General features: G+C 38.0%; 1 protein-coding gene and 1 long non-coding RNA gene across 7 annotated transcripts in view; one reads left to right on the plus strand and one right to left on the minus strand.

Annotated features, from left to right (window-relative positions):
- Positions 1-27299, plus strand: part of inpp4b (inositol polyphosphate-4-phosphatase type II B) — a 175585-nt gene that overhangs the window by 15964 nt on the left and 132322 nt on the right. For 3 of the 6 annotated variants that reach the window (XM_082164272.1, XM_082164274.1, XM_082164273.1), the window contains exon 3: positions 21212-21291. In XM_082164272.1, coding sequence (XP_082020398.1) covers positions 21212-21291 — 80 coding nt within the window. Of the gene's footprint in view, positions 1-5276; positions 5302-11519; positions 11680-14195; positions 14433-21211; positions 21292-27299 lie in introns of those variants that run through there. The other 3 variants (XM_082164277.1, XM_082164276.1, XM_082164275.1) reach the window with 3 other exon arrangements.
- Positions 16117-18434, minus strand: LOC309494852. Its single transcript, XR_014204453.1, has 2 exons — positions 18357-18434; positions 16117-18326 (listed from the first exon to the last, which is right to left on the minus strand). It is a non-coding gene; the product is annotated as an uncharacterized lncRNA (long non-coding RNA).

Raw genomic sequence — 27299 nt, forward strand, 5'->3', positions numbered from 1 at the left:
GCATGAGTGCACTGCAAAACAATGACTTCTTAATGAGTTTTTAATTAGCCATTTTTACCTTGGCCAAGATGAATTTGCTTTAAAGGAACACGCCGACTTTTTGGGACTTTAGCTTATTCTCCGTATCCCCCAGAGTTAGATAAGTCCATACTCTTTTCACCTCCGTGCGTGCTGTAACTCTGTCTGACGCACCCACAGCTAGCCTAGCTTAGCACAAAGACTGGAGGTAAACGGCTCCAGCTAGCATATACTGCTTAGAGCCCTGCACGGGGCAAAAAATCCAGCCCTAACCGAGACCTGGCCCGTGGTGTTCAAGCCCTAATCCGGCCCCAGCCCGAACCCGACCCGAGACCAACATCAATATCACTTTAAGCTCTCTCTGACGCGCGCTCTCTGATGCGTGCTGTCTCTGCTAGACGCACACACATACACACACGCTACTAGGTACAATTTTACTATTAGAGAGAATATTATACATATTGCAGTAGAGAATATTATACAGCCAGATGTGATCCAGCAGTAAATAAAGATTTACGGCCGACCTTTTTTTGATGTTAAGTAACTTTACTGAAGAACAACGTTTCAAAGAACTCTTCGCCAACTGGCTAACGTTAAATAATAATAAAAATATAAAATATAATAAATAAATAAAAATCTGTTGAACTGAGTATAGGCTCATTCACTGTTTATTCACGAGTGTTGTGAAGAAGAAGAATAGATGGCCACTGTTGAAGGCTTCAGGCTCATTGTTTGTTGTGGTAATCAAATCAAAACTCTTTCAAAATGCAGCTTTTCCTGAAGTATTGGGAACTTTTAGTAACTCCCCACGCTCCAACTTCTCCCTGATGCTCTGCATGGTCAACTGTCACCTAATGCATTGATCGCATATTGCGTTGCATATTTATAATATTATCAATATAACTATTTCATACAGTAGCCTGTGCTCTGCACGTATATTATGGGCACGATGAAAGGAGAGAAGCTAAATGAGCCCGAGTCCGACCAAAGCCCGATCTGTAAAAAAAAAAAGAAAAAAAAGGCCCGACTGCTCCCAATCAGTGACAAAATAACGGCAACATTTTCCTATTTACATGTTGTGATTTGTATAGTCACAGCGTGTACAAATAACAAGGTCACATGAGACACAACCATCTTCTAACCGTATACATACTGGGAACTATATTCTCGCAGAGCCTGAGAAGCCCCGTGGTGAGGAGCAGAGAGTCACTCAGAGTTGGAGTAGATCACTCCGCAGAAGTAGCAGTGCTTCGCCTTCTGAGAATATAGTTCCCAGTATGTATACGGTTAGAAGATGGTTGTGTCTCATGTGACCTTGTTATTTGTACACGCTGTGACTATACAAATCACAACATGTAAATAAGAAAATGTTGGCGTTATTTTGTCACTTACTGGGAACAGTATGCTAGCTGGAGCCATTTACCTCCAGTCTTTGTGCTAAGCTAGGCTAGCGGTGGGTGTGTCAGACAGAGTTACAGCACGTACGGAGATGAGAAGGGTATGTATGGACTTATCTAACTCTGGGGGATACGGTGAATAAGCTTAAGTCCCAAAAAGTCGGCGTGTTCCTTTAAGCAAAAAAGAATAAGATAATAAGATTTGTTTTCATATTACATCTCGAATATAACAATTTTTTCACTTGTTTTTAAGTTGCTTACACTGAAAACAAGTCATAAATTTGTTTTTGATATTTTAATTGGGAAAATATTTTTTAATTTTATTTATTTATCTGTTGTTGTTGTTTTTTAAAACTTTTTGATAGAATTTTTAGGCTATAAGAATTTCTAGATCTAACAAGAGCAAAGAAACAAAAGAAATGTAATTAAATGAATTAAACTTTTATGGCATTATTTTAACTGGAAAATTAGACAGAAATACAAAAAAAAATATTTATTCATTTGATATAAGTTTTTAGAAGGCGGAATATTTATTTTCATTTTATTTATTTATTTTTTTGCTTTTTGATAGAAGTTTTTTAAGAAGTCTGAAGAATTTCTTGACCTTCTTGAAAAGGAAAAATACACCAAAGTATTAGCAGAACAAGCTGACAAATCTGTGGATAAATTAAATGTGTAACTTTTTATTGCATTATTCTCAATTTCATTATCCTTTGCATTTCAGCAGATTTCCAGTGTCAGAGTGGTTAATCTACTTAGATGAACTTCACATGTAATTCTCCCCGTGATTGTTGTCGAGCGATGACATAAATCTCTTTTTCAAAGCCGTCAATGGAGAAAGACGTCCTCATATGGTGTGGTTACGTCACTTTGAGCGTTAGCAATCAGACGGCATCATGAACGAAACATCTGATCTTCCCCAGAGACGTGACCTGTCAGAATCCATACATTTCTTTGACATCATCACATCTCATTTCATCATCCTATTTGAAAATGATATCGTCACGACATGCAGATGAAGAGGAACGTCAGTTCTCGTCCTTTCCCTGCAGGGCGAGGCGTCTTTAATCCGGAGAGAAGCGCAGATCAAAGCTGTACAAAGAGATGAAGATGAAACAAAGGCGGATCTGGAGCGAGACATCCGCACGTTTACACTAGCCGCTCCTGGATCGGTTTCAAACAACACACAGATAGTGGCCTCAGCCAGCGAGAGCCAACACAAGCACGCCGCTCTCCCGCTGTGATATCCCAGCATCCCGTCTGCTTTTGGCCTGTAATCTAATGGTGTGCACCTGAAGACCTTCCCAGCATTCTCTGCGGGGAACCATCTCTCCGTTTATGTGTGCAAGCAGCGAACCGACTATCAGCACCTGCTCATCATGTGCAACCAACACACAAATGTGTGTTTTTCTGGCTCTGTTTCCTCCCAGTGCTACAAAAGACAGCAGGAAATCTTTTATTTGCACTGCTTGTGTGTTTCGCCTCCCTTTTTTTTACAAGTGTGTGCTTGTGTACTTGAGTTAGCCAACAGACTTGTGGGTGGTCCCACTTTTGAGGAAAAAATGTATGAGCCAAAACATTATGACCAGTTAGAGTTTAAGCGAATATCCTCTTCTAACAAGGCCACATGTCAACAAAGGCTATCTAGTCTGGTCCAGGCCAGCAGAAGCTCTACTGTGGCACCAGTCACACTAAATTGTAATGGTTATGGGAGGAATGTGTCACAACACACAGCGCACGTAAGACGTAGAATTGACCCGTGACATTGACATTGTTTCATGACAGTGGTGTTCCCTGGTGGAAGTGGCTCTTTCCGCAGAATAAAACACCCTGTCACTGCACACATTGTTCAAGAATGGTTTGAGGAACATGATGAAGAGTTCAAGGTGTTGCTCTGGCCTCCAAATTCCCCATATCTCAGTCCAGTTGAGCATCTGTGGGATGTTTTGGCAGCACGCGGAGGACCAACGGCATAATAGTCATAAAGTTTTGGCTCATCGGCGTATATATATATATTGAGATAGAGATGGCTAAAGTAAGCTTGTTCATTTTGACCACCAATCTTTTTTTCTTCTTGAGTTAGCAAACAGATTGTGTGCTTTGAATCATTGTATGTAATGTGTACAGTAGAAGCTAACAGACATTAATACCTAATAACTAATACTTAAGAAATAATAACTAATACTTCTGTATTATACATTTTTAAGGCCAGACAAGTAATTTGTTGAGGTCAATTTGTAAAGACTACACGCCTGCGCACATATATATTCAAACGCTCATACCTATAGACTAAACACGTTATACGCATGTGCACGCCGTCAGCCTTTTGGCAGAGATAACCTTTTTTTCGAAACATTTTTCAAGGCTTGCACCTTGTAACCTATTTCAAGGTTTGCGTTCTCGAGCCACCAGGCACTGTTTGTGCGGATGAGCGGGCCGGAGCGTTTTCTGTTAGAATGGTGTCGTGTTAACGCCCCCCAAGTTAATAATGATCTTTGCAACGGAAGTGAATCAATCAAAACTAACTTTAGCTGGACAATAACTTTATTCTAGAGCTGCTGTAAAGCCAAACAATCTCTGTTACTTTCATTTCATATTATCTCTGTAAAGCTGCTTTGAAACAATCTAAATTGTTAAAAGCGCTATACAAATTAAGGTGACTTGACTTGACTTAAACAAAAATCTGTTTATATTTCATGAGGTCTTTATTTTATTTTATTTTGTTTTATTTTATTTTATTTTATTTTATTTTCCATTTTTTTCCATTTTTTTTTTAATTATTTTATTTTATTGTATTTATTTATTTTCATTTATAGCTAACAGACATTAACTAATTCCTAAACAAATTCAGGTAATATTTCACGAGGTCTTAAAGGCACTAGATTTTGCTGGTGGGTCATAGTTTTTTTTAATATATATATAATATTTTTATTTAATTTTTATTTACTATTATTTTACATTTATAGCTAGCAGGCATTAACTAATATAAAAAAAAAAATAAAAAAAAAACTGTTTACATTTCATGAGGTCTTAAATGAACTAGCTTTTGATGGTGGGTTTTAGTTTTGTTTTATCATTTTATTTACTGTTATTATTATTATTAGGAGCATCTGTTTGAACGGGAGCACATCTGCATGTGATACTTGCAGAGATCAGTAACATCTGACCGGCCTGTCAGAGATTCCCAAGCCGATCAGAGGAGGGTCAATGGAAGCAATTACAGCAGCGACGACTGCCGGGATCGGCTTTGGTTGCGCTCCGGTTTTCGGCACTGACCCCGCACAGGTGCTTCACGCTGATAACGCCGCCCTGTCAATCTAAATGAAAAGCCACCTCTCCCTCTTCACCACCCCTGCGCTCAGGCCTTCTCCAGTTATTCCTAATTTAAGGCTGGAAAGAGGAGCGAAGGGCTTTAATATAAAAGACCAGGACTTAGAGTTGACAAGTGGTGTTTGTATTTCCTGCACGCTTCGGTCAGTGTGTGTGTGTGTGTGTGTGTATGTGTGAGACAGATAGACAGACAGAGAGATCATTAAGATGTCCCGGGCCACACACCAAGTTGATTAGTGTTTTGTTCGGCGACAATCATGGCGTCGTTTCAAAACAGTCCTTGAAACATCCGAACTCATCTGAAAGGGAATGCTTTATGAGCACGCATTTCTCATTCCCGTCTGCCAGGGTAATTCCGTGGCCGTCGCATTACGCTCATTTGTTTATGCTAATTTTATGTTAATGCTCTGTCATTCAAAGGATTCTGGCAGAGGAAAATGGCACGGCGGCCGCTGGTCGCGAGCGCTGCATGTACTCGTGTTCGTACGCGTGGAATTGTTTCATATTCCATCATATTTCTCTGACGGTCTAAGATGAAGAAGAGCCTGGGCTTCCGGTAAATTTCGTCTTAATTGTTCATGCCTTTAACTTGACTGGGTTTCCTGAAGATTTTCTACCTTTAAAAACATTTCGCTGTCATTATTTACTGATTTGCATGAATTATTTAATTTTAATATTTAATAACCAATGTAAAAAATATTAAATGAAAAATTTAAATAGACATATTTTGATGTTAACATTAAGGGCACTAAAAATACATTTAGTAGAGTATGTACTTTTTCTTTTTCTTTCACAGGCTCTCTAAAGAGTGCAAAAGTCTGGTTGAGGAAGTAAAAACTCTATTGAATTTCTCCATAGGGAAATATATTTTTAATGATAACTTATAAACCTTTAAATACAGACCTTCCGTGAGCTGCAGAGTTGTTAATCGATGGTATTTGCTTCTGCTGAAGACGTCAGCCCGCATTATTTCAGCATAGTTTTTTAAATAATCATGTTTAACAGTGGAATTCTTGGTGAAAAACTACATTACCCATGATGCTGTACAGACAATTACACCAATCAGAGAGTTGGGGAAAAAAAATGTTGTGTGTGTTTTAAATCAAAGTTTGCAGTGTTGTGATTCACCTCGTAGCTGATTAGCTTGGTTCATGGCTTGTAACCCTTATTAACGGAGACTTTTTTGAAATCCCTATGGGAAAATTGAATAGAAAAAAACCTCCAGAACCAATGGCGCTGAAAAAAAAGGGGCAGGCACTAATGCACTCTATAGTTTTAAAATCCCTGGTATAAAGTACTTTTATGGTGTTTTTTGCCCTTTTTTGGGGCTTGACAGATGTGGTCACTATGAGCTGTTGTTTGGTTTTGGTGTGAGTTTTCTTTGGCTGAGCTTTTCCTTGTATAAAAGCTTCCCCTCTGAGCAGTAATGACTGAGCGGCCAGTAAACAGCGTCTCCATGAAGGTGTGGAGGTGAAGAGTGATGAATTAGGTTGTTAATACAGTGCCATTGTAAACGGTCACAGGGTTTTATACAGCGCCGAATATTAATAGTGATTTGGATGTCTGCTTCTTGATTTTATAGCGGAGGAAAGTGGCAAAGCGCCAGAACGTGAGCAAACTTGGCTGACTGGTTGTTAGGCAAATGAAGCAGTCAAATAAAAGAAAGCAGCTGCTGAATTTTACGTGCAGACGGGAGTTAGTGAGCATCTGCTGTTTTACCGCCGCGTGAAGACTGTCACAGTTATAAAAGTGCCGAGGCGCCATGACAAGGCTTGTGGGTAAGATAATACCGATGTGGCATTCGGGAACAACTCGAAGCATGATGGAGTTCCATCATAATCATTGTGCAGCGAGCCGATTGTTATTGTATATACTGCAGCAAATGTACTTGTTTGTGCAAGGAAGTAAAAGTGCATGATTCTGTTTATTTATTAAGTAAAATTTCCATTAAAATGTCCAATGCTCCATATAATGTAACCATGAAATATATGATGTCTTCTATATTATTGCCATTATTCAATCAAAATATTTAACAAATAGGCCACAGCTGGATTGATTTTGGGTCGTTCTGCTAATTTTAAATAATAAAACACTACATGTTGAATTTGATTAAGATTATGAATTATGATTATGGCATTATGCTGCAAGCTAGTTGTTTCTCTTGTAATTTAGATGTTTAGAATTAAGATGTTAGTGCAAGGAAGTAAAAGTATAAGGTTTTATTTATTTATTTCCATTAAAATGTCTAATAATGAATAGAATGTAACCATAAAATACATAATGTTATCTTTTTGATTTTGATATACTGGCATTTATTCAATCATTATATTTAACGAATATGCCACAGATGGATTGATTTGGGGCTGTTATCATTAAAAACTGTAAAATGCTATGTTGAAATAGTGATTTAACCAAAATAGACATATATATATATATACAGTAACTACCATTAAAAAATATTTATTTATTTTTTAAACTTGCATGTTTTACTTTCTGTATGTTATAAAATAAATGTAAACTTCTATGGAACACAAAAGAAGATGAAAAATAAAAAAGTATATTTGTTATGTTTTGGACCACATTGACTTTCATTGTTTGCACAAACACATTTGAAACATTCTTTAAAATATATTCTATATTCTTTTGTGTTCCACAGAATGCAAAAGCACGTGAGGGTGAGTGAATGCTGACTGAAATTTGAGTTTTTGTTACTTTTTATGTTACAACAAATAGTTTATTTCTAACTAAAACTATTAGAAACATCTCTCTTAATTGAAATAAGCTGAAATATTATAAAATATAAAAATTAGTTGAAAAACTAAAACTGAAATAAAAATAAATTAAACCTAAATGCCAATATTTTTTTAAAATAAAAAACTAATAAAATGACACAAGCACATAACGAAATGATTAAACTAAAATGAACATAAACAAAAATAAAAGCTAATTGAAAATATGAATAAAACTAAAATAAAAACTCAAATGGCTCTGATGGCACTTGATGCCCAGCGTACAGTGTGTGTCCTGCAGTGAAACACTCCAGCGCGCCTGTCAGGTATTGATGGACCCTTCTGGAGGTGCTGTGGTTTAGTCAAACATCACAAATCTTTTCAGAAACTCATTCTTCAGACGCTCCAGTCATCCCTTCCCTTTATAATCCCATTCCAGGTTCTACAAGATGGGATTTGTCCAGATCAATTTTGTAATGCGTTTTTCATTTTGAAATGTAATTAAGGTGGTCTCACTTCTTCCTCCCGCTCATAACTGATTCATATTCTGTCACCTGGTTTGTATTAGTGGGTCAAGGGTGAGTTCAGTGCTGGGCTAACTCTAATCTCTCAATGTAAAACTGGCTTACTGTAACTGTAATATATCCATGGAGGTCGGCTCATGGCAGCTTTCTTCTGAAGTAGTAGGGGTTATTCCAGCGCTCAAACAGCCTCAGCCTCAGAGAGATTGTTCAAGCTCCACCTGATGCGTTTTACACTTGCCAGCACTTACCATAATCTCTGATCTAATTCGGTTTATATAATATATACCTGAACCAGTGCAAGGACATAAAAAAAATTATAATAATAATAATAATAAAAAATAAAAATAATAAAAATTTAATTAAATTAAATGTAATATAATTACATTTTATATATATATATATATATATATATATATAATATTTATTTATTTATTTAAATAAAATAAACAATTCGGTCCTTGCACTGGTTCAGGTATTTAAAAAAAAAATTTTTTTGGATTTTTTTTGGATTTTCTCCATCAAATGTTTTAAACACACCAGGTGTCAAAACAACTGGTCTGACCATGTGTGACAACACTAATAATATACCAATATTCAATGCTTGGCATATGCATGTGTTGACAGCATTATTATTATTTATTTTTTTGTGGTCACATGTTGCCATAAGCACTGTACAGACACGATTAGTTGATTTGATGTACTAATTAGGACAGAATTGGCATCTTTGTAGTTAATGCTAAGGCTCATTGTGGGTGTAAAGTCTAGTGCTTATGTAGGCAGCTTTTTAAATCATAAAGCAAAGGCTGTTTCAGAAGGTAGGCAGCATAATTTAACAAGCTCATTAAAAAATCCATGCAGTCAAAGTGAGAAATGTTGATTTGTAAATACTTTTAGACTCTTTTACCCAATGTATAACGAATCCGTTATATTGACACGGGCCCGATATTTTCGTTCACTTAAGACATAATCGACTGCGTTTACGTGATTACACGTCATAATGGGCATTTTGACATAATTTTGCGAGTACTTGTGTAAACGATCTATCACAGCGCGCGAGTGCCAAATGAAACTTTCTTTCACAGCGTCTTTTGCTTGAATGGCTTAAAGGGATACTCCACTTTTTTTGGAAATAGGCTCATTTTACATCTCCCCCAGAGTTAAACAGTTGAGTTTTACCGTTTTCGAATCCATTCAGCCGATCTCCGGGTCTGGCGGTACCACTTTTAGCATAGCTTAGCATAGATCATTGAATCGGACAGGACCATTAGCATCTCTCTCTAAAAAATGACCAAAGAGTTTCAATATTTTTCCTATTTAAAACTTGACTCTTCTGTAGTTACATCGTGTAATGTATGATCCATTTCAGTCATGTTGCCTATATAGGCAGCTCACTAGATTTTAGAACAGAGCCAGAGACTCAAAGCACTTCCTTAATTGGACTTCCTGTATGTCAAAGAGACAGCATGATAGTTTCAACCAGAGGCGTTGTGTGTGTGTGTGTGTGTGTGTGTGTGTGTGTGTGTGTGTGTGTGTGTGTGTGTGTGTGTGTATGTGTATAACGGTTCTTTCCTGACCAGCATCAAAAGCATTTTTTTTTTGCCCCCACTGTTGCCATGGGTTATTTGAGGTGCATTAATTCAAGTGTATTGACTGCACGTTTGAGTAACTCTAAAATGACCTTGTGCTTAAAGTCTTCAAAGTCAAAGCGTATCACAGAGTTACTACAGCCAGAAGCCACTCTGTTGATGTTGGGCAGCCAGATGTTATTTCTCATCGAGTGTAGTTTTGTGAATCTTTACTCTGTGCTGTTTGTGATCTCTCTGAGATGATCAAGCTTGTGCGTCTTTGTGTCATTGTCATTTTTATCTGCCGAGCCACCCACCTGCATGCTTCAAAGCGACAGGAAAACAAGCTGCTCTTGTGAAACAAAACTATCTGATTCTGTGACACACATACTTATGTGAGATAAGAACCCTCAACCACTCTAACCTTTGACCTCTAAACCACATGGCCCCTAATTGTCTGATGATTATTTCTTTGAGCAAATGTAATCATCTTGCTCTTAGAAGTGATGTAATGAATTCTATACCTCTGTGCAATATAACTATATAAACTGCAGATAAAACAAAGATCGAATAAAGATAGAACTAAGATTTCCGGTTGTAAAGAAGAACAGTTATATTAACACTGTATTGGTTGAATACTACATACATGTAGTAATTAATGTGTGCAAATATAATAAATTAATGAAGTGAAGTGCAATAGAAGTGCAATATATATATATATATATGCAACCCTATGGCTAGTGGTTTTCCAAAATTATTAGCCACTCAGCATTTTCACTGGCCACAATTTTGACATCGAGACCTTGGCATTGGAAAAAACTGCCATATAGATATTTTTTTAAATGATCTCATAATTTGGCAGCAGGAATATTAGGCTGTTGTCACTTTAAGACCTGATGCACGGCTCCATTATACTGTTACAAAAGTGTTTTCATTCTCAACTTTTTATGCTCACTTAAAACATAAATTACTGTGTTTACGTGAATACTCACCAAGACCGGCGTTTTGACATTATTTTGTGTGTATTTGACTGTTTAAGTGCAATAAAAAGCGATTTAGTACTGATAGCCGGCTTTATGTAACGCACTTCGGCTTTGAGCTCAAAATCTGCTGGAATGAGTAAAATGATGTGCAATACACGCAATCCCACACCGGAATTCAAGTCTTTCAACAGCAACAATATTCATCCGGAGCAAATGAAACGAGTGAGTGAGGAGAGGCGGGTTTGTGTGTCACTCGCTGTCGGAGAGATGAGAGAGAGCGTGTGTCTATTCTGTGGAAAATGAGTATTGGAAGCGTTTCAGATATTTCAGTATATTTGGGTTGCCGGGTGGTAGTGTCAAGCCCTGTATCAGTTTTCCTTTCTGTAACTCCCCCAGCTGAATTGAAACTGTGGTTGAAATCCCTCAGAGGGAAGCGTTCTGATTGGCTCTCCACACCTGAGGCCAGAGGCGACTCAAAGTTCAGTTTGATTAGCTCTGTGGGATCACCGGGACCCTTCGAGATCTGACACTGGAGTGAGACTTGGAGCCGAATGGAAAAGTAATCCAGGCACGTTCAGATTTCTACATCTTTATGACTCTGGAATACTCCATTCTGATTGGTCAGTCGTGTCATTCTGCTAAGTATTTTGTAAAATGCCGTTAAACTCCCTAATTGACTGATTTTCGACATAGCTGTGCTGGTTTCATGTCTCACGTATCACTCTGCTGTCTCTTTCTTCTAGCTTAATAGAATAGTTTCAACTCAAATCAATATTGTCCATTTATTTATTTATTTGGTAAGAAGTAGGATAATGTACAGTCATAAGATAATAAAATTCCATTGAATTGCAATTAGGTAAATTCCTCTTCCAGTTCATGAACTAAAAGGGAGCCAATTCTGACTTGTTCATCACTGGGAGTTGTAACAATGGTCACGTGGAGGTTTGAGGCGAGAATGGGCATGTTGTGGAATGACTCTGTGTTTTCTTGTGTGAAGAGTTGTTCACTCAGTTGTGTTTCAGCACATGGAGTAAGTCTGATCAAGGATAAGTTTACTGTATGATTCTTTGATTCAAAGGCCTGTTGCTGTTTATGGAAGTTAAGAAGCATTACTGGGTCTGAAGTTCAAGCTGGTAGGTCACTCTCCATGTGTTTGAGACACGTTACTTCTGATGCACCATTTTGTTGCAGTCTTGTATATTAGCCATAATTCTTGTGAGTGAAGGTGTATGCCAGCTGTGTTTCTCTGTTGATTTGACTGAGTTGTAGACTTGCATGTATACTTTTATTAATAAACCTTTAATAGAAAGTACACATACTCACATGATCCCACTGTTGCTTAATTGTCAAGACGTTAGTCTAGACAACATTAGCCTATAAGAGCTCATGACTGCTTCTGTCCATGTGTCATGTTCAGTAGGAATTACATCAGGTCATGAGGGGAAGTTCAGTCTCAATCGCTCGTATTCACCTCAGGATATGGATATTTGGTAGTAAACAGATGTGTATGTATAAATTCCTACAGCATCTGAAGTGTGCTCTTTGAACTTCTTTATCAGTGCAGTATGACCTGTGTTTTGTCATTATGACTCTGTGTGTGTCTTTTAGAAGTTGCTTTCAGTTTAAAGGTTGTTTAGAGTAAAAGAAAAAGCAGACTTATCTTATCAGATTCATCTTAAACAAACATGCCTAAGATATTGAAATTCTAGGCCTATAGTGATGTTTATTGCACTTTATTTCGATGGTCAACTATAAGCAACTTTGCAACTACATGTCAAATAACTCTCATTAGAGTATTAGTAGACTCAAAGACTCAAAGGCCAGTGCTGTTGAAGTGACTGCTTAGCTCAGGAATTAAGAAGTTATTATTTAATAATGTAATGTAAATTTGTCGTCATACAGTTCCACTGAGAGGTTATGTAACAGTTTTACCCTGCTAGACTTTTGATCGTCATATGCCTGAATAAGCAGCTTATATTGGTTAAGACCCGCCTGCTTAGAACTGAAGAGATTGACATATATTGTGGCCAATCACAGTTTGTTTTGCTTTTACATTCTCAACTTCTTTTCAGACCATTAGTCATCAAATTATCTGTAAACACTGAAGCTACCATAAAAAAGGAGGTGCAGATTTAGCTAAAAAAAAAAGAGCTGATCATCATTTCAAGGTCATCACGATTCAAACGTGACCAAATGTGGTGATGCCTGAGTGGTTAAGTTGTTTACTCTGTAATTAGTCCATCCATTTTCACTAGTTTGACCCATTTATACCAATTTGCGGGCTGAATAATGGCATTGACAGGGTAATCAGCCAATCTCCACGCTCTCTCATGTGACCCTACACTGTTTTTTTTTCCCACTAAATTTGCCTCTGTAACATTAATAATATTTTTTTTTGTCTTAATTGACAACCAAGGTGTATAAGTACTATTTAATCAATTTAATCAACCAATCCCAACAGACTGGGTCATCTGACCAATCAGAGCAGAGTAGACCAATCACAATAGACTGGGTCATCTGACCAATCAGAGCAGAGTAGACCAATCACAATAGACTGGGTCATCTGACCAATCAGAGCAGAGTAGACCAATCACAATTAGACTGGGTCATCTGACCAATCAGAGTAGAGTAGACCAATCACAATAGACTGGGTCATCTGACCAATCAGAGCAGAGTAGACCAATCACAACAGACTGGGCCTTCTGACCAATCAGAACAGAGTAGGCTAATGACCCAATCCTTTATCGAACCGTTTCAATGTGTGAGTGTTTCTAATATAAAGGCTAAAAGAGTTACTGAAAATTTGACCTCTTTCTCTTTTCTGACCAATGTAATCAATCTCTCACTATTTTTTTTTCTCTTTTGTAAAGTCATAGTAATGCCATCGATATTTTTTTATTTTGCTATTGGAGAAAAAGGAAACACAAAAATGATATTCAGTGGAGTTTCCTCTTCAGCACAATAGAAATTTGCCCAACTATATCGACTTCTGAGAATTTTCAGGGGGAAATTGGTCTATAGAGCCGCAGATCTGCAGAAACAGCACAGTCGGAGCTTTTGCAAACACCTTTTACTTCAGAGAAAATATGGTTTATATGGTATTTAATCTAATGTTCTGTAATGTCTGGTTTGTATCAAATATTTTTTCATACAATACAAAATATATATATATTTGAAGAGATACAGCCTGCTTTTTCTCAGAAAATATAGCTCTGATGCATGTGCGTGTTTGTGGATTAGCTGTAAGCCTGTAAAGCCTGTAAAACTAATTCCTCCGACTGCAGAGCAAACGCACTCAAATATCAACCATATATGAACCATACGTCTCTCTCTCTCACACACACACACGTTACCACACAATCAGCGTCTGTTTGTGTGTGTAAATTCAAGTAGCTGTTGAGTCACTGACCCCTGTTACTGTTCAACCCGTGTGAGGTTTCTTTCTGTCTCACCTAGTTTTGCTCCCTCTCTCTCTCTCTCTCTCTCTCTCTCTCTTCCTTCCTTAATCTCTCAGTGTTACACGCCTCCCCAGTCTTACTCCCTCCCCCTTTCTCTCTCTCTCTCTCTTCTCTCTCTCTCTCTCTCTCTCTCTCTCTCTCTCTCTCTCTCTCTCTGTCTGTCTCAGTGTTTCTGGCGTCGGCTCAGAACTGCAGTGGTTGATTCAGTCAGTCGGGTCGTGTCGCTGCTCTGCATGCGTGCGCGTGTGTGTGCGTGTGTGTTTGCTCGCTCCGGCTGCTATGCGTAGACGTGAAGGAGGCTGCAAATGTACCAGTGCACAGTTTATCAGGAGGAGATGTGGTGTCGCGCAGAAGCCCTGTGAGGCGGTCCTGCCCCGCGACAGCTTCGCTAGGACACTTCCTCTGAGGACCAGCACTACTCTTAACAAGTGAGTCTGCTCTCAGGGTGCTGTGTTTAAGTGTGTTTGTGCAGGTATGGACACGCATGAGATGTCACCCAAAGCAAAATGACCCCAACTCACAGGTGGGATGGACTGGTTGGTGCCGGACTGACATGTTTGGGGATTTGGAGTGAGAGACGTGTCGTCTATGATGAGCCATATGTGTGTTTGTTATAGTTTGGGGACAAAATTGTCCTTAGACGTGAGCTAAATGTGGCAAATCTCCCTTTTGGGGATGTTGCCAAATGATTTTTAAATAAAGTGCATAACGGTTTTTGCATCCTAACAGGCTGAAAGTTTCTTTGAGGTGGCTGGGTTAGTCTGGAGTCATGATTAGTTTGATATAAACAGCAGAAGTCTGTGGTGTGTCTTCATTTAGAGAGCAAGGTAAGCGGGTGTTTGTGTTGCATGCACACTTCCTCCGGTGACGAGGCGAGGGCAAGATCAAGTTTGTTTTTAAGCCTCCAACAGAGAGAAAGTGACAGCAGCCAGTGATCATAACTCATTATGTGTGTCAGGAAGCCTCTCATTTCGCTTTTTCTGTTTTCTCTGGCTAATCTGTTTGTTCTTGCAAAGCAGCACAATGTTGATTTTCCTCAGACATTCTTCTGGCGAGGGTTTGTTCAACACTTGGTATTAAACGGCTAGATTTAATTCTGTTTGAACTGTTTGATGCTCTCCATTTAAAATGTATTTTGACAGTAATTTCAGTGTTGGCTTTGCTAAGCATGAGCGGTCAACCCGATTTGCTTCAGACCGATATGGATTATTTGGTGCCAATATTTTTTAACACAATGTTTACTTTTCTTAAGTATTTATTCAAATTAAGATTATATATCTAAAAATGTTAAACTGAAGTAGTTTATCTCTTGACAATTGTTAATTATAAGGTAAATTAACATGGTTAATTATCACTAGAACTGACATTCTGGCTCAATATTGGTTGATTAAGTGTTCTGAACGATATGTTGGTCGATACAAAATCGTCTCTCAAGTATTTTTGTAAATTTAAACTTTTATTGATTTATTTGAGATTACATTTTGAACATTTTCTGTTGACTTACATTGATAGAATGTTAAAAATGTGTCCAACAGCAACTGTCACTGTGATATCTACATGCACCATGATTGGTCTTCCTTGCATATATGTAACTGTACATCATCGCATGTGGTGTTTCTCGTGTGAAGATGTGTCTGTGCTGCGTGACGTGACAAAGCGCCTCTGATGCAGCATTTCATTCACCGAATCAAAGACTAACTTACACTCTCTTTAAACTGTAACATCTTTTGCTGCCTTGATCGTGTTGCTTTTTCCTTCAGGAAATACTCAAGTTTTGTTCGTGAGCTTGAATGATGAGTAGATTCTCTTACTCTGTCTATAAACTGCTGAGGGAATGCATCTCCACTGTTTCTCTCTGTGTGTGTGTGTGTGTGTGTGTGTGTGTGTGTGTGTGTGTGTGTGTGTGTGTGTGTGTGTGTGTGTGTGTGTGTGTGTGTGTGTGTGTGTGTGTGTGTGCGCGCGCGCGCGTCCATGCGCATTTATGTGCTGTATGTTTGTTACATCGATTATTTATTTATTTTTATAGTATAAATAGCTTGTTTTGTCAATGTATTTGGTTTATGCTTATGCATTTTGTTTTCATGGGTGGTTTTTTGTGTGTATGTGTGTGTGTGTGGGTGTGTGTGTGTGTGTGTGTGTGGGTGTGTGTGGTTGTTATCTTGCAACGCACCCGAGAAACCGATCTATTAGAGTAAAAGCGCTGAGGAAGGAAGTGTTCGCGTAGAAAAGGGTCAGTGCAAAGGATGCCCTTTAAAAGCAAAAAAATTCCTCCACCAACTGTTGGAAAAGTACACGAGATAAAAACGCTCTCGCGTGTGACTCATCCTGAGACTGAGACTATTTGTGCGGTGATGTCTGGTCCTTCATGAGTCGCCTCGAGAGCTTCGGCACGGAAAGAAGGAAGAAAGAAAGAAAACAATGCAGCATGACAAAAACCATTACGCTGCAGGTGGTTTGTTATCAAGATTTCACACTGTTGTGAGTGTGTCTGCATGCAAGCGTGTTAGGGAGAAGAAAAGCAAGGTGAAGTGTTTATAAAGTACAACAGGGCTAAAGGCCATCTGGGGTAAAATGTCAGTTTGGGTTTTATTATTCGCTCTAGAAACACTAAATAGAAACTAATAACCACCGAAGCACTTCCCTAAACACCTGTCTGTCTCTGTGTGTTACAGATATGGCCATAGCAGTGAAATGAATGCTTGCTAAAGGCCTAATTTTGAGGTTTGATTCATGTTGAGAATCCCTGATCACATACTGCATGGTTTTCAGTTTTGTTCAAGTTTTTCAGGAACTGTTGAGTAATACATGTATATAAGGTAGAAAGGCATGAACATTGTGGCCAAAAATGCCACCAAAATACTGTTCGCAATGGAGTAAAATGAAAGTGCAATTATTTCCTGCCATTTTGATGGTAGAGATGTAAACCATACTGTACTTACAGCAAAATAATGCAAGAGATCTTATAAAATGAGAGGTTATGCAAAATGCCAAAACAGATTGCTGAGGTTATTATTTCTTAAATGTACTAGTAATAAATTAATACTTACATTTTGCTATGTATTGGCATGTTGTCATATCATTAATGCATCTGTATCTAGAATAAATATCACTAATATGTATTTAAGGCCTTTTGCATTGAGTCTGAGGTAGGGCTGTACTGTCCTAGTCGACTAGTCGATTAGTTGGTCGATACGTTCTGGTTCGACCAAAATTCTGATTGGTCGATTTTCTGCCGCGTTTATTTCATCAGTTTTGCCGCGCTGAGGCGCGCTCATTTCATCAGGTGGAAAGCACTAACTGCTAATGGGGGTGTTTTCAGAATACCCTTGTTTCACTGTAACAGTCTGTCTTCAAAACACCCCCCTTGTTTTCACCTTTTTTGGATTAGTCCAACCCAAGAGAGAGCGTCGAACGTAGTAGGTTTGATGCTGAATATTATTTATTTAATTGTGAGAGCGTTTAATAGTCAGTCCTCTTCTAACATGTCAACAACAAAGAAATCGACAGTGTGGCAGCATTTTGTTAAAATTGATAACAGGAAAAAGGTTGAATGCAAAGTTTGCAAGCAACAGTTTTCCACAGCTTGACGACAAACATGACATATCATCTACTGTAAAAGTGGTAAGCTCACTTGTCTGCGTTAGCTTGCCCTGTCTGTTTTGAGTAAGCTATGAACATATCAGAATTTGCATATTTCAATGTTTTAGTGTGATAACCTATCTTTTTTATTTTTTATTTGGAGCCTAATGCGCAATTGCACTGTGCTGTTGGTTGTTAGTTTTGAGCCTAGGATGCTTTATTTTTCAGTTATGCACTTTATTTCGTTTCTGCTCTTGATCTGGTTTGTTTAATAAATATAATTTTTTTATTAAAGTGGACGTGCCTTTTGTGTTTATTAAGAGTAAAAGCTTTAAGTTAATAGTCTATTCGTGTCTCAGCTGCGAAGCTAACGTTAAGCTCATCAGCCTCGCTCGGTGCGAGGACATGCACGGTGAAATGATAGTGTCTGACTAATAATAACTTATTATTATAACATATGACAAAAATAATTGTCTAAATTATGTTGTATATTCCTCAACAGTTCTTGTGATGATATCACTAGTTGACAACATAGTACTATTTTCGGAAATCATAAGCTATGATATTGCGCAGGTGATGCAGCGCTGTCAGAGCCGACAGACTCGAGTGTCAGACTCATTTCAGTGCAAAATAATTAGGTCAAAAACGATTTAATATACTGCAAATAGCCTACTAGTTGTTTGTTTATTTATAATTCATTTAGGCGGACAACAAGGCTACCAAGTACTGCGCACAGTGCACATCTAATTAATTTAACGTTTTTTTTTTCTAACGTCATTTTTAGTCGATTTTAGTCGATTTTTAGTCGAAAATTTCAGGACTTCAGTCGACCAAGATTTTCTTTGGTTGAGTACAGCCCTAGTCTGAGGACATATTTACTGCATAAAGACAAACTTTGGTTACACTTTAGTTTAAGGTGACGTAGTTACATTGTACTTACTCAAATAAGTACTGAGTACCCAGACAGTTTCGGCCCAGATCCGGCCCACATCTGGAATCCAGACGTGTACCAGATGTGGGCCGGATCTGGGCCGACACTATATTGCTGTCTGGGTAATATTAATGAACTACTTACTATAGAGTTATGGTTTGGGCACACATAAATTATGGGATTTTATTTGGGATGCGATTAATCATGGCACAGCCCTTTGAATAACCAGTGTATGTGTTTACATGCATGAATTTTGCCTATGCACTTATTGCCGTAGTTATGTAGATAACTAGCCTCAGTGATGAATCTCTTGGCTCTCTGAAAATGATTCTGCTGCGTGGACAGAGTTTTCCCGAGTTGCACGACTGATCTCTCTCTCACACTTAGCATAATGTTCAGCATGTTTTGTGGAGTAATGATGCCTGAGATTGTTCCTCCAGCACTGCCATTTTGTCAGGTTTCAAAAGAGACGTAGATCAAGACAAGCTAGAGGAGTATTTGTACACTGAATGTTATTCAGGGTACATGTAGAGTATTTAGCTATTATCTCGACTCACATCCAGCTCTTTCATTCAAGCCTTTGTCGATGCTGTGAATTGGCCCGTAACCTTTTCAGCACATGTAAAACATCAATAAATTACTATCCAGTCTGTTTTAACCTCACATCGAGTGGCTGGCGACCTTCTTATTTAGCCGAATTAAAGCGATGATGATGCTAAACCAATTCCTGCTCAGGAATAAACACTCTTGTTCCCAATTATCCCGCATCGCTGTCAGAGCGAAGCTGTTCACAGTATTCCCGCGTATTTCATCGTGTCATGCACAACCGTGAGATCCCGTCTTGATCTGTGACAACACTTATGTCTTGGTGAACGCCATATGCGTGCTGTTTTGAGTCAATCTTTATTTAAAAAGGGAAAACGGCGGGAACATTTAGTGCCGCTCATGTTTGCTTTCCAATGATTTTAAAGCGAGTTGGATTTGTGGAGGTGAGGAACAGTAGAGGAATGTTGTTTGAAACACAGACACAACTAGGGTTTCAAAACAAAGAAAATGTAATGATGCTTTCAGCTACCAATAAGAGTGCACAACCCGTTTGCTTTGTTCTGACACGGGATTGGGTGTGTTCACACTTAGCATGTTAAAATGAACTTGTGCAATTTCTCTGTTAGTGCGGTTCATTTGAATAAGTGTGAAAGCTGCTGTCTGAACTCTGTTGCACCAAACAAGTGGAGCGAGACGCTGAAAAGATGAGTCTCAATCCGCCTCCAAACCAACTCTGGTGCGGTTCGACTGAAATATGAACACAACATCGACCAAAGACATGTAAACAAGCCAAAAACAGGACGTGATGTGATGTCACAAGATGCGACCCTAAAAAGGACAGAATCCTCAAGCGTTCCTGTTTTTTCTTATCATAGTCGTGATGTTGCTCATCACAGTTCGGTACAGGTGTCAGAACCGCATCTTCTCACAGCAGATCTGTGTGTGTGACGGAGGGATTCCTGCTGCTGTTTTAACTCCTTTACACATTTTATAAGCTATTCAAGAGTTATCAGCTGGTCAAAATACCATCATATGAAGCTACGCACATACAGCGAGCGCATTTATCCCAGAACACAGCATTGTTTTAGATGTTCGGTAAGTTCTGTTGCGAAATATACGTAATAAACCCGACTAATCAGGTTGTGAACTAATCCCTATGACTTTAGGTCCGGCATCTTTAGGTTCGGTGTTAAAATGCCAACGTGAACGCTAATTTTCTTTTTTGGTCCGGACCAAACCAGCCAAGCGAACCGAACTACAAGTGTGAACACACCCTTGAAATGTTTTGAATGTTGCGTTTGATTCGCTTTCACAAGGCAACATTTCCAAGTGTACCAAAATGTGTTTGTGCAAGTCACAGGTTGGGTGGCCGTTACACGTATATAGAGTGTCGCGATTCCAGCTCTAACTTATAATATGTAATAAACTGTATATGACACGAACAAGCATAGCTACATCGACTACAACATAATCAGTCAACCTTTCAGTCTGTCACGTCTCCGTTCCCTTGTACATTCGTAACCGAGACGTTATTAATATTGAATTTGGTTCTCATTTGGTTTGTCTTGTCAACTTAACAGGGTCTGTTTGGCCCTGTTTGAGCCTTTCCAGTGAAGAACGTGGAACGGTAATTAATTGTTGAGAAACGTCGAGGGATTCCTGTGTGTGCGTGTACGCGTGCGTGTGTATGTGTGTGTGTGCGTGTGTGTGTTGTAATTACTAATTAAAGCAGCATAGAGGGCTGCATGTCCTTGGTATGAACAGATCTCTCTCAGTGGAAAAAGCAAACCCAGAGTGATGAACGCTTCCAGACAACATTTATGTCTCTGTTTTGTCTTTATGTTGTTTGACAGAGCAGTTGTGCTTAAGCTGCTGTATCTGAGAGAAACACTCCTCCAGTTCAACCATCCATCCATCCATCCATCTATGAATTTGAATTTCAATTCGTTTTAATTCTGCTACATTACATTTAAAATTCGATCCTGTTTGCGAAAAATCAACTGTAACACTGATGGTTGTAGTACGTCTTTAAACATTAATGAACAGTGTATGTACACTAAGAAACTCTCCAGAAGTGTGTATAACCGCACTTGTTCAACAGATCATCTGTACATGGTTTCATGACCAGATTCTTCTGTGTTTCCTCTTTAGAGCAACTTCTTGGGAAGTAGCAGCTTCTCGGTGGCCGATCTCCTCCAGTTCAAAGACCAGCAGCTTTCTCTCAGCCTGAGGTGAGTCGCATTGCTTTATCATTCACTTCATTCAGGCTGTGCTGTCGTTTTATGGGGAAACTTCATTCGTTGTGTTTCGTGCTCATGCGACGAACTCTCTGGAGGTAGATGATGTCACAGCTGATCAAACAGTGCTGAGACTCCAGCAGAAAACAGGCCATCTGCTCCTGTATTTGGCACATATTTAGTTGCCACACATCTCAGTCTGACTGTCCAATGAATGCACAGCTTGAGTTTTCATTGTACGGTAGGACTGGGTGGGTGGTAGATTTGTTTATGCTAAATACGGAGTAGGATGTTTCCCAAACTGGTTAAGACGTAGAGAGTTTAGCTATTGCAGAGAACCGTTGCACATCAGGTTATTTTACAGCATAAAAACTGTACAATAAAGACTTCGAATTTAAGTCTTTGAATTTAGACTTAGAACTATCAGATTTAAGATATTAGTTTGACTGTTTTGAGGATTTTGTTGCTAACTCGAGTGACTTGAAGCTGTTTTTGTGGACTCACCGATTTGTTTTAAATAATTTTATTTCTGATCCTCATCCATAAAGTTCAGAATAATAATTGAATGGGATGAAGTACCATTGAAGTACCAAAGGTCGTTTGTCATTTAATTCAGTGTAATTTCATACAAAAATAGATATTTAACATATGTATTTAAGATATGAATCATTGTTTTGTTAAAGTTCCAGCAAAAATGACTGATTATATTAATATAAAATATTTTAGCTATAGCATCCATCCCTATATTATCCGAGTTTTGATAATTTTGATGAAGGTAAGGGCTGTTAAAGGGGGTAAATATGAAAACTGTGTAGTGTGTTGTGGAGAAAGAGACGTTGTGTGGTATAACGGTTATAGATGGTCATGCAACCTAAACGATTGTAAGTTCAAAGCCCACAAGGTTTGAATAAATCATGAATGATGATCTCCTCCCAGTGGGGTTGTTCCTGTAAATGTACTGTAAATCATTTTTGAGCTCCAATTAAATGACAAATTGGTACTAAAGTAGTACAGATGGTGCGGGCAGGACACATTCATATCCAGAAGCATCTGCAACATGCCATCAGGACTTTAAACCAACAGTTTTGTTGCCTTGTTGTCGTTCACTAAGCGATTTCCTATTCAAACAGCTGCTCCAGTGCAGTTATTCTTTCCTGTGGACACGGACACACTGGATTTGCTCCAAAACTCGTTTTAAAGCTCTACCACACGGCTACCTCAAAATATAGCTTGTTTTGGCCAAATTGGAGGGCTGTTTGCTTAGTTGCTGCCTATGAAAAGCGCCCTCATAGGTCTCTTGGCCGTTATGCTAGTACACATTAAGAAATTTTGGTGTGTTTTGGGGCAGAATCGGTGTGTGTTTCGACATCTGCTTAGTCATCATAATTGATAATGTTGTGTTTGCGATTCCCTGCACACCGCAATGTGGAATTCCTTCATACATTGGTATTAATATTGATTGTTGTTTCCCTTTAATTGGCATATTGGTCATGTTACGGTGTAGACACTGGCCTTTGCTTCATGTTGTTTGTTCTGTTTGTCTGTCTCTGGCTGGTTGTTTGCTCTCTGTCTCTCTTTCTGTCTCCCTTGATGCTCAGAATAGCGTTTCTCTTGGTGCGGAGCAGCAGAAGTACAAAAGCACTGCGCTGTCTCTTGTGTAATGCAGCAAGGCGTACAGTGCTCGGGGTCCAAGTCTCAGACTGCTTGTGAAAATGACATTTTTTCCATATTGTAAAAAGTTGGATTGGAAAAATGATGATGGATTTCAGATTGTCGCTGTATTTGGTTTGTGTCTCATGCGCTTTAATGAAGGCGGCACTGAAGCTCAAGCGTGACTTTAGATTTTCCAAAGAGCATCTTGAGCTTCAGAGAGCCTTTTTCAGTATTTAAATAGAAATACATTTTTCGAAAAAATGCACAAAAATTTCGACACTAGTATTTCTAGGTCACTAATCAAATAAATAAATGTACTTGTTTGATAAGTGACCTAGAAATAGTGTCGATATTGTGTGTGTGTGTGTGTGTGTGTGTGTGAATTTTTTAGAAATCTAAAACCTTTTCTAAAAAAAAAAAAAAAAAAAAAACATGTTTAAAGTGGTCAGACCTTTGGACCCCACTATATATTGCATTTGTTCACATACAGTTTTTTTTTTTTAAAGCATTGGTCATACATTTTGTTCTTCAGGCATGTATTATATCATTAATACATATGAATATTTTTAGTAGTTATAGCCAATAATTTTTATTTTTTATACATTTAAATGTTTTATTTTATTTTATAAAAAAAACAATATATATATATGAAGAGTTCAGATGCAAAAGCCTCTAAGTGCCATCTGAAATTTTCTTCTAGAATGATCATTTTTATCAAGCTCGTATATTTAAGTTCAATAATTTCACTTAAATGGCAATGCAAATGACCTATTAATTGTCATTTAAGTGAAATTACTAAACTTAAATATACAAGCTTTATAAAAATGATCATTCTAGAAGAAAGTTTCAGATGGCACTTAGAGGCTTTTGCATCTGAACTCTTCATATATATATATATAATACATTTTTTCAATGCATACATATAAATGACCTTGATCACACTTTAGATTAGGGTCCAATTCTCACTATTAAGTAACTATAAACTATGACTTTTGCATCGATAAACTCATTTACTAATTACTGCTTATTAATGGTTATTAAGCTTGTTGTTAAGTTTAGGTATTGGGTGGGTAGAGGGATATAGAATATGATCATGCAAAATAAGTCATTATTATGTCCTTTATAAGTACTAATAAACAGCCAATATCCTAGTAATATGCATGATAATAAGCACTAGTTAATAGTGAGAATTGGACCCTAAACTAAAGTGTTACCGCTACATTTATTCATTTATTATATTTTTTATGTTTTTATTGTAAAATATGAGTTAATAAATATTAGCAAAATACTTCGTTTCTTCAAAATTTCAAGTACAAAGTCTATTTACCCTAGTTGTTTTTTCCCCCAACACTAATAGATTTGAATCAAATGTTATAATGTGGTGATTTATCTCAGAGCTTTGCTTGGATCATGGCGTAGAACTGGCTGGTTTTCTGAAAGGCCTTTGAAGAACAATGGGAACGGGAAAATACTTTCAGAAACAAAGCTGCTGAAAAAGTGGGCGGTACTCTTGAGCCCTACATCTTCAAAAGTTCATGATCAGCCCTCCCTTTTAGTTTATATGTGGAAAAATGCTTTTCAGCAAAGATTTCGACTTGGGTTGTTTTTGCTGTGAAAATAATAGGAAAGCAATGCATCCGTCCGCAGCGTTTGTTTGCGACTCTATTGCTCGCCCCGGCCGAGACCTTTCACACAGTTGTCAGGTTTGCTGCGCTGTGTTTCAGGAAGTCTTGTCTTTCCTCTGTTCCTCCCCTCGCAGGTCACCTTTTCTTTTCTGCCTTATCTCTTCCTCTCTCTATATCATGGCACATTCAGTTATTTATAGATCCTTATCCAAGCAGTCTCAGATGCTCGGAGTGTAGGGCAATAAACAGCGGTCTGCAGTGGAGATCTCTGAGTCTTGAATTCAATCACTTTACAGTCGGTGTATTGATTGAGAGAGAGTTTACGCCAAGCTTCTCTTTGAGACGTGCCGTACCCATGGCCAATGAAATCTTGCGTCCTCTAAATGTTAGCAGGTCGGTCTTGCACTAAATGAAATTTCTCCTGCACTTAATGAAAGCTCCATCATCTTTGAGTTTAGGTCGCAAAATGAAAAAAATGTTGGTACACCTACTAATGCCAGGTCCCATTATTTAAAGAGTTCACTTTTAGTCTCACCTGCTAGTTAACTGAGTACATTTTCTACAATCTTTGTTGTTTTTTAAATTTTTTTTATGTTTATAGGTTATTTTGTCACTTATCACTCTTAGAAGAAAAGGTTCTATTTAGAACCTAAAGGGTTCTGTCTGACTCTTCATATGTAGAACCTTTTAAGTGTTCCATCAAGGCATCATTTTATGGATTTAGTTTTAAGTAATGAATTTTGTTTTAATGAATTTTTTTATTTGAATTCAATTGTATGAAATAAACAGCTTATAAAACTACTTTATCACTAGAAAAAACTGTTCAACATGAAAGTATTATGCAATCATTTAAGACATTTTTCTTTATATAAAACCTTTTTGGCACAAAGGGTTCTTTAAACTTGAGTCAAGAACCCAAGGGTTCTAAATAGAACACGATTTAACTTTTTTTTAAGAGCAACTGTTGTTGTCTTTCTGTGCAACTACTCCTTTCATGGAAACGGAAGATGATGGATTGAATTTTTGTTATTAGTATGTTCGTTTTGCTGGCTTAATGTGAGGAATATTCTACATGTGTTGCCATCTTAGACAAACTCCTACTTCTGAGGAAAAAGTTGTTGGCTGTTTTCTCTCATTTGAATCTCTTATATTTTGACTTGCAGGACGCTAAAGCCAATTTTTCAAGATAAAATTGCATTTGGCACTTCCAACTAGCATCACACAAAAATGTGAGACATTTCATTTCATGTGAGTGTGGATTATTTTTTTAAAGTACAGTCATTCTTTTAGGAATAAAACTTTTTGTAATGAAGGAAAGAATGACTGAATTCAGCTTTAATTTTGGACCCTGTTTGGGGTTGATTAAAAGTAAATGAGAACATTTAGAAGAGAAAAGCTTCTGGTACGCAAGGATTAAAGAGGACCTAGTAAGCTATTTTACAAAGTCTTGATTTTGTTATTAGGCTCTACTAGAATAGGGTTTCATGCTTGAATATTTAAAACACACTATTTTTCACATATTCTCCATTGTTGCAGCTCCTCTCTTCCCAGTTTGTCAGTAACGCTCTGTTTAGTTCCCGTCTCTATGAAGCCCCTCCATCTGAAAAACACACTGTGCTCTGATTGGTCAGCTGGACCAGTGTGTTGTGATTGGTCAAGCGCTTTGAGTGTATTTGGGAAATGTCCCGCCCCTTACCATAACCACGAGTTTAACACACTACTAAATCACTCAACCAAGTCCCGCCCCTTTATTTAGTGTATGCCTTTGGCGGGAATTATTTAAATGAGGAATATTGTGACGTGTTTGTTAACGAAAGGAAACTCAAGACTACAGTTTCAGGGAGTTCAGAAACAGTGACACTGATATTAGGGTTGGGCGGTATTACGGTAATATCGGATACCGCGGGATCTTAAAATAGCACCGGTATCAGTTTCAATACCGTCATTACCGGCACTTATATAGCCTATAATATATATAATTTATTTATTGCCTAAAAACTGCTTATGTGTGGTTGCAGTTTGGCAATATTTCTGGTTCCGAACGCATGAGAAGGGAAAGGCGGTAAATACAAGAGATGTAAACACCTCTAACCTAATGTCGTATCTCCGAAACAACCGCCCACTCACTGCTGCCAGGATGCATTTTGTTCTCGAGTTCATTAAATAAGCGCATTAAGTTTCGTATTTGTTAAAATATTATAATGTTATTTTTTCCATCTTTGTTGATTATGAAAAGTGAACGGCACAAATAAGATGGGACGCATCGGGAGTCAGACGATTTGACCACTTCAATAAATTTCGTTTTGTAAAAGGCCTCTTTAAAACGAATTTCGTTTTGTATATATTGTTTCTTAATTTTAATACATTTTTCATCAACCAATTTCCTGGATAATCATGACATGATGGGCATGCCGCGGTCACTTGCATTGAAATCTCATAAATTAACCGAAACTCAGTGTAGGCTATGCCTCACAGACATGGCAAATATATATAAATAAAGCTTGAAATGTATTTAAACGAAACAATTCAAAACAAAAGAAATAGGCTACTCACTGATTAGGCTAAGTAATCCATGATGTGCATTTCTCTCTAGGCGCGTTCATACGGAGATGCGATCGTCAATTTCATTAAACGAAACCATTCAAAACGAAAATAAATAGACTAGCCTAACGTACTCTCTGTAATCCATGATGTGCATGTCTCTCTATAGCGTTCAGATGCCGA

Source organism: Leuciscus leuciscus, assembly GCF_965113295.1.
Source record: "Leuciscus leuciscus genome assembly, chromosome: 3".
Taxonomy (NCBI): Eukaryota; Metazoa; Chordata; class Actinopteri; order Cypriniformes; family Leuciscidae; genus Leuciscus; species Leuciscus leuciscus.